General features: G+C 38.8%; 1 protein-coding gene across 3 annotated transcripts in view; it reads left to right on the forward strand.

The window, feature by feature from the left end:
• LOC106083632 (Y+L amino acid transporter 2) overlaps positions 1–14,453 on the forward strand; it is a 116,297-nt gene extending 101,844 nt beyond the window's left edge. For 2 of the 3 annotated variants that reach the window (XM_059362593.1, XM_059362592.1), the window contains exons 4-9: positions 1,152–1,225; positions 1,364–1,509; positions 5,628–5,842; positions 5,907–6,136; positions 6,197–6,449; positions 14,120–14,453. In XM_059362593.1, coding sequence (XP_059218576.1) covers positions 1,152–1,225; positions 1,364–1,509; positions 5,628–5,842; positions 5,907–6,136; positions 6,197–6,449; positions 14,120–14,187 — 986 coding nt within the window. In that variant the 3' untranslated portion in view covers positions 14,188–14,453. Of the gene's footprint in view, positions 1–1,151; positions 1,226–1,363; positions 1,510–5,627; positions 5,843–5,906; positions 6,137–6,196; positions 6,450–6,623; positions 6,686–14,119 lie in introns of all 3 variants that reach the window. The other variant, XM_013246777.2, reaches the window with a different exon arrangement.

Consider the following 14,453-nt stretch of genomic DNA (forward strand, 5'->3'; position numbering starts at 1 on the left):
TCTTGACTTCTTGAGCTTCTAGAGTACGCAATTCTTATCCGATTGGAATGAAATTTTGCACGACGTTTTTTGTTATGATATCCAACAACTGGTTCAAATCGGTCCATAACCTAATACAGCTGTCATATAAACCGATGTTGGGTCTTGACTTCTTGAGCCTCTAGAGGGCGCAATTCTTATCCGATTTGAATGAGTTTTGGCACGAAGTACTTAGTTATGATATCCAACATCTGTGCCAAGTATGGTTCAAATCGTTTCATAACCTGATATAGCTGCCATATAAACCGATCTTGGGTCTTGACTTCTTGAGCCACTAGAGGGCGCAATTATTATCCGATTTAGCTGAAATTTTGCATGAGGTCTTTTGTTATAACTTTCAACAACTGTGCTAAGAATAGTTCAAATCAGTTCATAACCTAATATAGCTGTCATATAAACCGATGTTGGGTCTTGACTTCTTGAGCCTCTAGAGGGCGCAATTCTTATCCGATTTGAATGAGTTTTGGCACGAAGTACTTAGTTATGATATCCAACATCTGTGCCAAGTATGGCTCAAATCGTTTCATAACCTGATATAGCTGCCATATAAACCGATCTTGGGTCTTGACTTCTTGAGCCTCTAGAGGGCGCAATTATTATCCGATTTAGCTGAAATTTTGCATGAGGTCTTTTGTTATAACTTTCAACAACTGTGCTAAGAATAGTTCAAATCAGTTCATAACCTAATATAGCTGTCATATAAACCGATGTTGGGTCTTGTTATCACCTGATTTCACTGAAATTGAGCACAGTGTGTTGTGTTGGACCCCTCGACATCTATGCGGAGTTTGGTCCAAGTCGTATTTTTATCAGATTTTTTGGTATCATATATACGAGGCGGGGGGCAGTCAAAGTTTGGCCTGGCCGAATTTAATGAATTTTTCCTTGTTACAACTTCCATTATCATTTACCGGGATTTTCGTGTTATTTTGAAGCAAAATAAATTTTGGTTAGTACATATATTTAAATTATCTATTTCCTTATCGTTATCTATGTAATTGCTTGTTTTGTCTAACAGACCTACTATATATCACAATCAATTGTCTTCCTAGTGTTGCTATATAAAATTGTAATAAAATGTTGTTTTCCTTTAATATCGCATTTGATTTCAGTGGTTCTGACTTTTGTTAACTGCTGGGATGTTAAATGGGCTACCGCTGTGCAGGATATCTTCACATATGCCAAAGTAAGTTTATTCTTAGCTTAAGTAAATAAATAACATACTCGTAAAATGGCTTAACTGATTTCTCTATAAACCTCTCTCTCCCCGTTTTGCACAATCTCTCCCTCTATTTGTCATGGTTTGGCAAATCCCCGCCATTAGCTGTTGGCCTTGTTTATCATCATTGCATCGGGCATCTACCAATTGTACATGGGTCACACCGAGTATTTTACATTTGAGAACACTGACACTAGGGTCACATCTATTGCGTTATCCTTTTACTCTGGACTCTTCGCCTACAATGGATGGTAAGTAGTGATGTGATGAAAGGTTGAAGGTTGGCAGTTGCTGCTTGCGTTTCTATCCCTAGGGAGAAGGCTACGATATGTTAGGGGTATTCTATGCTATAATTTCCTTTGGCCTTAGAGGTTGACTCGAATGTTCTAACGAACATTGATGGGTTTGGGTTTGTTTTTAATGCCACTTGTTGCTTGGTGCCGCTAGCCTTCAGTTCCACCCATGGAAATCATGAAATTGCCTTATGAAAATAATAGGATTTGCTTTACATTTTTTTTTTCCACACAATATTTTCTTTGGCCAGAAAGAAGACGTGAAAGTGACATTTCAAGTTAATTAAATTCAATTGATAATTGAATGATTTACTCTAAGGATATGCGTGTGTGTGTGTGTTGCTGAATGGCATGAGTCCACTATAATGTTTAATGCTAAATTAAGGATTTGCAAAGTCGCCTTGAGAAATATAAAGACTAGTTTAATATACGGAAAGAATTATTTAAAAATGGCTTATTTCGGTAGGGACAAATTTTCAATGCATTTTTTGCATTAAAATAAAAAGCGCGTCCTATAGATGTTACAGTAATCAAATCAGAAGTGCGGTTCATATGGAATTGATATCACATTATGACAAAACTTCAGTGAAATTGAAATTCATCCTGAAGTTTTGAATTATTAAGGATAGGTTAGGATAGGTTGACAAGAGGTGCTGCGGATATTAAACCGCCCACGCCACTATGGACATACACAAAAGCCAGTAATCGGCTTGTTGTGCGCTCTAGATGCTAAACAAACAACCTCGAAAGAGAAAATCTTTGTTAGGAATTCCGTGCTACTTACAAAATCCTTCCTTCCATGCTACTCCCTAAGTTGGTTCATATCTGCTATTGTGTCCCCAACTAAGTGCCGGTATCTCTTAACCGCTAAAGCCGCTAAAAAGCCAACGCACAGTGGGATGGAAGTAAAATAAGTGGAAATAAGTCTGCCATTTTGGAACGGATAGACATATCTTCATGTTATCCGGTTTATATGCAAAATTTCAGGGCTCTACAAATCCCAGGGGCCCATTAGTGGGCCTTGAAAGTTGGTCACCTCGGCCCTACAAACTTTTGTTCGATCTGTCAAAAGCGCATTTATGGTCCGATTTTCAAAAATACACTTTTGTGAAAAATAAAATTCAAATATCATAAAACCAAAACTACTAAAGATGTCGTTCTAATTTTTCACAATTTTGTAGTTGAATGTCTTTTTAAAAAAATGAATACAGTACAAATTTTGGCCACATTTCTTGATGAAAACACCCAAAATCCCCACACTGGGGAAAGATGTTTGCAAAATTGGCAATTTTTAGTAAAATGTCCGTAAAGATCTAAATCCTTGGATGGCGCAAAAATATTTGTCCATGCAATTAGTTATTCGGATCATAAATGCGCTTTTTGACAGCCCGATAAAAATGTTGTAGGGCCGAGGTGACCAACTTTAAAGGCCCATCAATGGTCCTCTGGAAACTCTAGGGCCTCTATTTTGCATATAAACTGGATAACACTAAAACTATGTAAAATTTCATGAAGATATCTCTTTCCCTTCCAAAATGGCAAACTTATTTCCACTTAATTTTTTTCTTATCCCACTGTGCAACGTCTCATCATCTTCCTCACATGCCCTTGAGGCACCGATTTTACATAAGCGAGCTCATAGTCATATGTGTCCCGTTATGATACCGAAAGCTATACTGACCTCCTTCTTACTTCCTTCCAGTAATAGGATCTACCCATAGGATTTACCCCGTCCTACCGACCGTTTCACTGTTCCCCAGAGTTACATGCATATTCGTCGCCCACTCCCCTAACTCGGGCTGCGTCGACCCGAAAGGCTTCGGGTTAACCAATTTTATTGGCGGCATTTCTCTGGCTTTCATTGCCAAATCGTCTGCTTTCTCATTCCCAAGACTGTTCGTGATCTTACCGTCTTGGTTGTTATTGCCCTTATGGCTGTTTTGACCTTTAGTCAAGCGATAAACATATGCCATCTTCATGGCATGATATTTCACTAAAAGCTCTTTAATTGTCGAAAATAAATATTTCAAGGATAAGAATGTTACAGAAAGCGCAGTGTTACAGTGTTACAAACGAAATGAAGAGATTTGGGGAAAATGCACTTTATAGGGCTCACCCCAAAGTTCTGAGCCCAGGAACGAGATTCTGAAGTCTATTTCTGAATGCATTTTGTTTGTTTTTTGCGTTTTCATAATCTTTTCCTTAATACCTTTTATTTGATACCCATATTGCCTAGGGTTAAAAAATCCTAAAGATCCGGTAGGTCCTTCCCTGGTCAATATTTTTTTTTTTGTTTATACATAATCGTAATCTACTCGCTAATACCTTTCATTAGATACCCATTTTGCCTAGGTTAGAGCACCTCACTCCCATTCTTTAGTGCTGAATATATAACATAACATTTTTAGTGTCCGGAGTCGACTCAGGAGTCGGAGTGGAGCAATTTGCCTGGAGTCGGAATCTGAGTCGAGTCAAAATTGCCCGACATCGCAGCTCTGGTTTAAATAGTAGGTGGACTGTTGATGTACCGTCCACCTGACCACAACACCATATAGCATTATAGGTCTGGCAACTACAGCACATACCCAGTGCATGACACGCGGTATAAAGCCCCAGCTATTACCAATGGCTCTCTTGGAGGTGCATAGAGCAGGAGTTGCCTTTCTTGCCCTTTCCAAAATGTTTAATTTTAAATTCAATTTCCTGTCCAGCATAACCTCAGGTATTTGGCGCTTTTAGCAAAGAAAAGAACTACTTCTGACACACGTAAATCTTCCTAAGGTAAAGGGTGATTTTTTAGCTATTATCTTTTGGCAACACTGGTTAAACAGCTCACGCACAATTCGTGTTTTATTTCACTGTCACACATATCAAGTTTGGTTTATAATTTTACCATGAATCGTCTTACAAACGAATAACGCTTACAAATTATTGAATTTTATTATGAAAATGCGTGCTCTGAAGATCAGCTAGAAGCTTTTCAAGAGCAACTAATGCATCCAGAAAAAGTCACAATGTTGTGAGGTTTATGGGCCGGTGGCAACATTGGACCGTACTTCTTCAAAGAGGATGCGAATCATAACGTAACTGTGAATGGTGAGCGCTACCGTGAGTTGATATTCAACTTTTTTTGCGCAAAATCCAAGAGCTTGACTTGCATGACATGTGCTTTCAACAAGATGGTGCCACATGCCACACAGCACCCGTAACAATGGTCTAATTAAGAGGCGAATTTGGTGAACATTTTATTTCACGTTCGGGACCGGTCAATTGGCCGCCTACATGGTGCAATTTAACGCCTTTAGACTATTTTTTTTTATGGGACTCATGTCATGACAGACAAGCCCGCTTCAATTGACGCATTGGCAGACAACATTGAAGCATTTATTCGTGAGGTACCGGCCGAAATGTTGGAAAGAGTATGCCAAAATTGGACTAAGTGGATGGACTCAAATGCTCCATCCACTTAGTCCAATTACGGTCAACATTTGCATGAAATAATCTTCAAACATTAAATTATATGGACCTTGCATCGATTTTTTGAAAAACTTTCCTAAAGCTCTTAAAATATCACCCTTAGAGCGCTGGAAACTTTCCCCTACGCGCAATAGCCACTTCATCGGCATACACCTATCTCTTCTAGATACTATAATATATTGTTAATGGATATATTCCAAAGCAGAGGAGATGGTACACCTTCCTGAGGCGTTCTCCTTCTGACCCATCTTTTTAGATCTAAAGATCCCAAGCCTGCCGTACTGCATTTTTTAGTAAGTAAGTTATTAATAAGCTTTCTTACTGTAGTGTTGACTTTCTTACGGAAGTGTCAGCTTCTTCATGATTGACATCGGTTTTGCATTATTGAAAGTACCTTCACTGTCAAGAAATTCTACCATTGTATAATCCTTGACAGCGGGAGAACCCTTTATGTAGACGACTAGGTCGTGAAGGGCAATTTCAGTGGATCTGCCCTTTCTGTATGCTATGCTTGTGTGCAGGCGAAATCCAGGGATCTTTGCCCTAAGATATGTTTTTATCAGACACCACACTCTTCATAATATTTTGTTTTTTTGCAGGAATTATTTAAATTTCATCATTGAAGAATTAAAGGATCCCGTTAAGAATCTACCCCGCGCCATAGCTATTTCTTGCATTCTGGTAACAGCGGTGTACGTTTTCGCCAATATATCATTCTATACCATTCTGTCTCCCGATGAGGTTTTGGGTTCACAGGCTGTGGCTGTAACATATGCCGAACGGGCTTTTGGTGTGATTGCATGGACCATTCCAGGTAAAAAGAGTTTTTAAGTTGAAACTCTTACCGATTTGTAAATTATATATTTTTTTCCTTTTAGTTTTTGTGGCTCTTTCCACTTTTGGTGCTGTCAATGGCATTCTTTTGACTTCATCCCGCTTGTTTTATGCCGGTGCCAATGAGGGTCAAATGCCTGAAATTCTGACCATGATTCAAATTCACAGATTTACACCAACACCTGCTGTTTTGGCTATGGCTTTATTATCCATGTTGTATCTGACAGTTTCGGATATATTTGCTTTAATCAATTATGTAGGCTTTGCCACTTGGGTAAGTAGAGCAAGAAGTTAGAGAAAACCAACCCCTATCACTGACTTTTTAACTTTTCAGCTAAGTATCGGTGTTGCTGTCTTGTGCTTACCCTGGTTGCGTTGGGCCCAACCCAATCTGCCCCGTCCCATTCGTGTGCCCATGATCTTCCCCATTGTCTATCTTCTGGCCACCCTTTTCGTTACCATCGTACCCATGTATGCCAGTCCTGTGGAGACTGGTTATGGCATTCTAATGATTTTGTCCAGCATACCTGTCTATTTGGTATTCATTGCGTGGAAAAATAAGCCCATGTGGTTCCAAAAAGTTATGGGTAAGTTGGTTATCCTTGTGCCTAACCTTTTTTGGTGTATTTAGGAAAAACATCAAATTCACATATTCATGAGCTTTTTTTCCCCCCAAATGGAATTTTTTCATATCCATTTACCATGTATTTTATTTTTATTTTATTTGGTCAACCCTCCTAATATTTATTTAATTCTTATAGGTGGATTAACTCAAGCTTTACAAAAAGTGATGATGGTTGTACGACCAAAGAGTTCCTCAAAGGTTTTTATTTTTACACTTTTTTCTTTGTTTTTATGTTTTGATTTTCACAAATTCTTTTTTAATTATTTACACTGCCTGCTCCATTGATTTTAAACAAGCACCCGGTTTTTTAGATCCGATATCATTTGCACAAAATTTAGTTGGAATAACTCATATTTCATCATTTAGATATTAGAGATTATCACAATGTCACAATGGTTTCCCAGAGTCACAACCAGGAATGTCCTTCTTTCTTAATACTTCTCTCAGTTATTTCTTTCTTTTACAAAACATATGGGATCTAGTCAGGAGAGTAGGTGGAAATCAGGCAATGTATTACTAGACAGGTAGTCCCCAGCCCTGCGTCCCACTAAAATTTAGAAGCACCAATAACTTATACATAAGTGTGAATATGCAAACTAATCAGAAGAACTTTTGGGATTTAGGACTTCCAACAGCAAAAGGGGATCTAAAGAACCGTCTTCTGTCCAATTTTAGAACGGCCGACGGGTGGCATAGCGACAACTTTGAGTTGCTTAAACCTGGCGAAGTCCATACCTATCTTGGTCCCTTCCTCATCTTAATTTTATGGGCCTACGAACCTAAATCGGGTGATGGGTATATGTATACGCCAGCTATATCCAAATAAAGCCCGATCTGAAGCATAGTAAACAAGAATGTCGAAGTGCCTTATACCGCCCACTGGGTCAAATTCTAGCGAAATCGAGTAATAAACGTGCTATTATTGTACCAAGAAATTGGGAGATCTTGACCACACTCGGTACGATTGTAAAAGGGCCTAACAGAACTCATGGTGCTAAATTTCAGTGAAATTGGTTAATAAATTTACCTTTTATGGGCCTAAAACATTAAATCGGGATACCAAATTTCAACGAAATCGGACAATAAATACACCTTTTATGGATCCAAACCTAAATTGAAAGATCAGTCTATATGACAGTTATATCGAAATATAGACAGATCTTAAGCATACTCGGTACGAATGTCGAAGGGTCAGACACAACACATTGTACCTAATTTCAGCAACATAAAATTTTAGCGAAATCGGATAATAAATGTGCCTTAGACCTTAAACCGAGAGAACGGTCTATATGGCAGCTTTATCCAAATCTGGACCGATCTAGACTAAATTAAAAAGGAGCCCTAACACAACTCACTGTCCCAAATTTCAGCGAAATCGGACAATTAATGCACCTTTTATGGCCTCAAGACGTAAAATCGTGAGATCGGTCTATATGGCAGCTATATGTAAATTTGGACCGATCTGGGCCAAATTTAACAAGAATGAAAATGGGGGTATACTAATCTAGTCATTCCGTTGTAACACCTCGAAATATTCGTCTAAGACCCCATGAAGTATATATATTCTTGATCTTCTCGACGTTCTGAATCGATCTAACCATATTCTTACCCCCTAGAAATCGCAATTTTTGTCCGATTTAGCTGAAATTTTGCATGTAGTCTTCTTTATAGCTTCCAATAACTGCCCAGTACGGTCCATGACGGTCTATTTACCTGATAAAGTTCCTATATAACCGATTTCCGATTTGACTTCTTGAGCCCTTTCAAGCCGCAATTTTTGTCCGATTTGGCTGAAATTTTGCATGTGGTGTTCCGTTATGACTTCCAACAACTGTTCTAAGTACGGTTCAAATCGGTCTATAACCTGATATAGCTCCCATGCAAATCAAACTACCCAAGTTGACTTCCTGAGCCCCTGGAAGCCACAATTTTTGTCCGATTTGGCTGAAATTTTCCATGTAGTGTTCTGTTATGACTTCGAAGAACTGTAACTAGAACGGTCCAAATCGGCCTATAACCCGATATAGCATTCATATAAACCGATCTCCCGATTTGACTTCTGGAACCCTTGGAAACTGCAATTTTTATTCGATTTGGTCTTAAGTCTTGCAACAACTGTGCCAAGTACGGTCCAAATCGGTCTGTAACCTGATATAGCTCCCATATAAACCGATCTCCCAATTTGACTTCTTGAACCCTTACAAGCCGCAATTATTGTTCGATTTTGCTGAAAATAAGCATGCGGTGCTCTGTTACGACTTAGAACAACTGTGCCAAGTACGGTCAAAATCAGTCTATGACCTGAAATAGCTCTCATGTAAACCGGTCTCTCGATCATCCTTGTTCGGTTTCTAGAAGCTCTAATATTTTTACTGGTTTGACAGACAAATGGGGCTTTTATTGGAGTAAGACTCTCAATCGGCAGATCGGACTAGATGGCAGCTATATCGAAATAAGTTCAAATGTGGACCATAACCAGTTGGCCTGGCAGAACTCACTGTTCAAAATTTCAGCCCAATCGCTATTGTTACGTACTAAGGATCTTAAATCAGCAGATCGGTCTATACGACAGCTATATCTAAATAAGTTGCGTTATTCTGCGTCAGATAGCCACATTATTAAAAAAATATTTTCACTGTTCTTAATTTCAGCGAAATCTTATAGTTAATGTGCCTTTTACGCGCTTAAGACTCTGAATCCCCAGGTCGGTCTTTATGGCAGCTATATCCAAATATGATCTGTTCTCTATCATACTCCGTTCGAATATCGGGTGCTCTTGCAACTCCCTATTCCGAATTTTTGAGAAATCCGGTAATAGATGCGCCTTTTATGGGACTAAAAGTGATCTGATGTGGACCATTCTTGCTTCGGATATCGAGTAGTCCAATCCAACTCGATCTCGGCTCCAAATCCCTCTCGGTATATATGGCAGATATATCCAAAAGTGGTCCAATGTTAACCATACTCGGTTCGGATATTTGAGTGGCCTTGTCCAACTCACTGTTCCAAAGTTCAAAGAAATCGAGTTTCGGGCTTTTATGGGCTGAAATCTGAATCAGCCATCGGTCTATATGGCTGCGATTGAGCAAATTTTTTCGAAATTAATTTAATTTTTAAAATTCTGGGAGGGGCTAAAATTTTTTTCCCACCCCCAGAGGCCTTTCTACGCTTATGATTGCAGCTCTGTGTAAATATGACCCAAAATGGACCCTAGTACAACACCCTGCTCGTTATATGGGCTTAAGACAGCTTAATCAGAACATCGGTCTATATGGTAGTTATATCCAAATATGATCGGATTTGGCCCGTTCTAGAACTTAACCTGCGTTTTAAAGATATACGAATCTGTGCAAAAATTCAGCTCAATATCTCAATTTTTGAAGGCTACAGAGTCGCCTATGACTATGAACGTCTAGAATCAAATCCTGGCGAGAGCATCAGAAAGCATTTCACACAACTGACCCAATTGATTGATGAAACCAATGCTATACCCAATGATATACGGCGCAATGGCAAACCATTGCCCACTCCATGGAAAATGCCGCGTAATCCGTACTTGGGTACTAGAAGCCTTCCCCGAGAAACACATGGTACTACCAAGAGTGTCGAAATGCTACCAAAAGATGGAATGCCACATACAGAGCAACCTGCAGATGAAGAGGATACCGCAAACCAATCACTGATGATAGTGTAGAATGTATATCGCCGAATATCAGAAAGAGTTTCAAGTAGCAGTGACCTTACTGACAACCCATCGGCTACTGCCACCTGAACTCTTTAAGACCGGAGGCGGTACACCAATAAGACGTTTGCATTAGCTTGTCAGCATACTATACCCCGTACATATGAAATGGCATAACCCGTAATGTGCCAACTAGATGTTTACACGTGAGTTTTGGTGTCAAGCGTGAAACACGTGTTTCAGAAAAAGTTCCAAATAGCAGTGACCCGATTGAAAAATAACAAGGCAGCAGAAACCGATAGGTTGCCTGAACTCTTTAAGAACGGAGGCGATACACTTATACTGCGTTTGCATCAGCTCGACAGTATACTATGCCCCGTACACCAGAAATGGAATAGCCCGTTATTTGCCAATTAGGGGTACGCACGTGAGTCGTGCGTTGTCGTATCACGCGTGAATTACGCGGGAGACACGTGATGCGTGCGTAACCGTAATTGAATTCAAATACTTCATGGGTGAGCGGGAGTGAGTGAAATCATGCTAACAGCACTAATTAGGTCTGACGAAAAAAATCACTACTCACAAGAAACATCACGACTCACGTCGTGAGACGCTCACGAACATGGAACTCTTTCTCGGAACGCCAAAGCCATTTCTCAACAAAGCCATTTCTCAACAGACGAAAATTGCACTAAGCAAGGCAATGATATTCCCCGTGTTGTTATATGGATTCAAAGCATGGGCACTTGTGAAAGTGGAAAAGGCAGTAATTGGAATGTCTGAGAGAAAAATTCTTTTTAACATATCGAATAGGCAGTCTGTTATCAGACTCACTTATAAGTTTTCATCCATTGTGATACCAGAAGAACGGGAGAAGAAAGATGCCTTCTAGTTCCTACCGTTGCACCATACAGATCGCTTTAAAAACCACGAGATCATATTGTCAGAATAAATGCCGAAGTTCCAGCGAAAAAGTTCTTTGAAGGCAAATATTGTGGTACACCCAAAAGGGGAAGATCAAAACTCTAACTGAAAAATATCTGGAAACCAGGTGTCTGAAATTGATAAATGAGCTTCGAAGAAAACAATTCTGCCAAAGTTCGGCTAGTAAAACAAACATCCATTTAACTTAAAAAGAACCTAACTGTGGCTAGGCAAATTGCTGCGACCACTGCCGTATGTAGGTGAAGATAAATTCGAAGATAACTAGTCAAGCCAGAAACTAGCAAAGGCCCCCTACATGTGAGATTATGAACTTACTTTCTAAAGGCAAGAACAATTTTTGTTTTTTTTTTTGAAAAAGTGTCCCCACTTCCCTATGGACATAGATGGCTCTTCTAAATTTGGTCAGCAGACAGGTCTCGAGATGCTCTATCTAGTCATGTGAACAATTAGTCCAAAAAGATCTATGATCGAATATGGTAGTTTATTAAAAAAAATGACATGGAAAAATATGGCCCTTCCAAATTTGGTCAGCAAACAAGTCTCAAGATTCTCTATCCAGTCATGTAGGTTACTAGTCCAAAAAGATCTCCTGACGAGGTCGAATATGGTAATTTATTAAAAAAAAATTATCTTTTAGAGAAATGTAACCAAGGCCACTTGGAAATAAGTCTCGAGATACTCTAGCCAGTCATGTAGGTTATTGGTCCAAAAAGATCTCCTCAAGAGGTCGAATATGGTAATTTATAAAAAAAAAATTGACCCTAGAGAGAAATACCGCCACCATGGCCACATGAAAAAAGATGGTCCTTCGAAATTTGGTCAGCAGACAGGTCTGGAGATGCTCTGTTCAGCCATGTAGGTTATTAATCCAAAAAGATCTCCTAATGATGTAGAATATGGCCTTTTATAGAAACAGAAGTTGTTACTGTAGAGAAATGCTGCCACCATGATCACATGGAAAAAGATGGCCCTTCCGAATTTGGTCTGCAAAAAAAGTTTCGATATGCTCTATCCAGTCATGTAGGTTATTGGTCCAAAAAGATCTCCTATCTAGTCATGTAAGAAATTAGTCCAAAAAGATATGCATCTGACCAAATTTGGTGGCCACATTTCTCTCCAGGATTGAATTTTTTTTAATAAATAGCCATATTCGACCTCGTTAGAAGATCTTTTTGGACCAATAACCTACATGATTGGATAAAGCATCTCGAAACTTGTGTGCTGACCAAATTTGGAAGGGCCATGTTTTTCCATGTGGCCATGATATCCACATTTCTCCCCAGGATCATTTTTTTTTAATAAATGTCCATATTTGATTTCGTTTGCAGATCTTTTTGGACTAACGGCTTACATGATTGGCCAGCGCATCTCAAAACCTGTCTGCTTACCAAATTTCGAAGTGCCATCTTTTTCCATATGGCCACGAGGGATACCTTTTCAAAAAAAAAAAAAAATGTTATTGTCTATAGAATATTAGTTCATGATCACTCATGTAGGGGGCGTTTGGTGGTTTAAGTCTCCACTAATAATATTCGAATTTATTTTCACATACATCACTGCCGTAAAAGACATCCTCCCTTTAGTCAAGCAGCGGCTACGGGCACCGTTTTTTAGTCGAAACTAGACACGCTCTCCCAGGCAATATGGACATCACATTGTGGGAATCGCTATCTGGTAAAAACTACTGCACCAATTAACCTGTTAGAGGCGGTTGTAGCTACAATGTTCATGGTGATAGAAGATATGTAGTCTTCTGTAAGGATGGTTTCAGACTGGACGACCATATGGCCTTTGGGTTGTACTCTGAAACACTGGGATAGGGCATACCGATCACTGTAATCTTTACCAAGCGGAGATGAGACAGAAAGGCAGTCATTTAATTTCTTGTGAAGCTATTTTTTTCTACAAAAACCACCACTGACTGTCTCAAATACCCACAACCAAATGACCAAACAGTTTAAAATAAATCTGTTCTAGATGCCGGATCAAAAATAACACCAGGGAATTGTAGAGCAGTTGAGCTTACAATACTAGGAACTACTAGGAACTACCTCACACATATCAGTAGAACTGGAGTCAGTGGTTATGCCTCTAGCGACATAAAAGCTATTTCTTATAGGTTAGTCCCGAAAGGCAACAGATGACAGATGATCACGAATTGGGGGCTTTGAACGCTCCGCTTATGCTGTCATTGGGGCTCTCACTCATCGTGTTCGTCATGATAGGTCGCTGTCTGGTTGGAAAACATGCTGATAGACTGGTAGGTTCCAAGTTACGATTTCCGCAGGCACTGTGAGAACATCGAGAAAGAGGAAGAAACAAGAAAATCTTTCGTTTTGGATATTCGACAACCGGAACAGTCCTGTTAAACAACGAAATACTTCAAATTTTTACTCTGTTTGACTTTTGTAAAAATTAAGAGCTGTTTGCTAATAACCAGGGTTGCCAAATTTTATTACTACTTGCGATTTTTATACTCCATCACTATCTCGCAACGGATAAAACTACACAGGTATCATCACCTTCTAATAGAAGTTGGTTTTTCGTCTCCCAAGAGGTTGCTCTTGAGCATATCAACCAATTTCCTGGAGTATCCTCATACGTGCCATAATCGCTTTTACTTTATCAACTTAATAAGGAGACAGAATCTCTAATTTAAATCGCTTCAAAAATCCTTCACACCCAAAAATCTTTTATATTTGCCTTTTGTCAACTCTAATATATACACCAAGATCTTTAATAAGGCCTTAAGAAGTTTTTTCATTTTTAAATCGCTTGTGAATCTGGGAACATTAGATATAAGTTGAAATGTAATTCAATTCTAGATGTTATCATAGAAGTTCAAATTCAAAATTTCTTGCTCAAAATTGTTAAGGTTAAGGTTTAGCTGTCTTTAAATCTATTTGGAATGGTGCATGTGATAGCCTTTATAAACATTTTTTATCTACTCATATTAATAAACATTTTTTCTTTCTTTCCCCCTTTCTTCGCTAAAATATTTACAGTAAGTCTAACCAAGTTTCTACAGAAAGTTCTCATGGTCCTTGGAAAGACTAAACCAGCTCAGGTGTAAAAGAAACAGACGAAAAACAACAGCTAGACCCTACCCCATAAACCAATAACAGATCAGTACGGCAGAGTGAAATAGTGACAGAATAACTCAAAGGATCAAGAAAAAACAAAACAAAACTGAGAAAAATCTACAACAACAAAACAAAAGAAGAAAAACTGCTTTCAATACAAATGGCATTTACAAATAGTTCTTTTTTTATGTTAAAAAGTAAGGCTTTTTTATTATTTTATAAAAAAAAAAAAAAACAAATGATTATTTTTCGTAAA

Source organism: Stomoxys calcitrans, chromosome 2 (genome assembly GCF_963082655.1).
Source record: "Stomoxys calcitrans chromosome 2, idStoCalc2.1, whole genome shotgun sequence".
NCBI classification, from domain to species: domain Eukaryota; kingdom Metazoa; phylum Arthropoda; class Insecta; order Diptera; family Muscidae; genus Stomoxys; species Stomoxys calcitrans.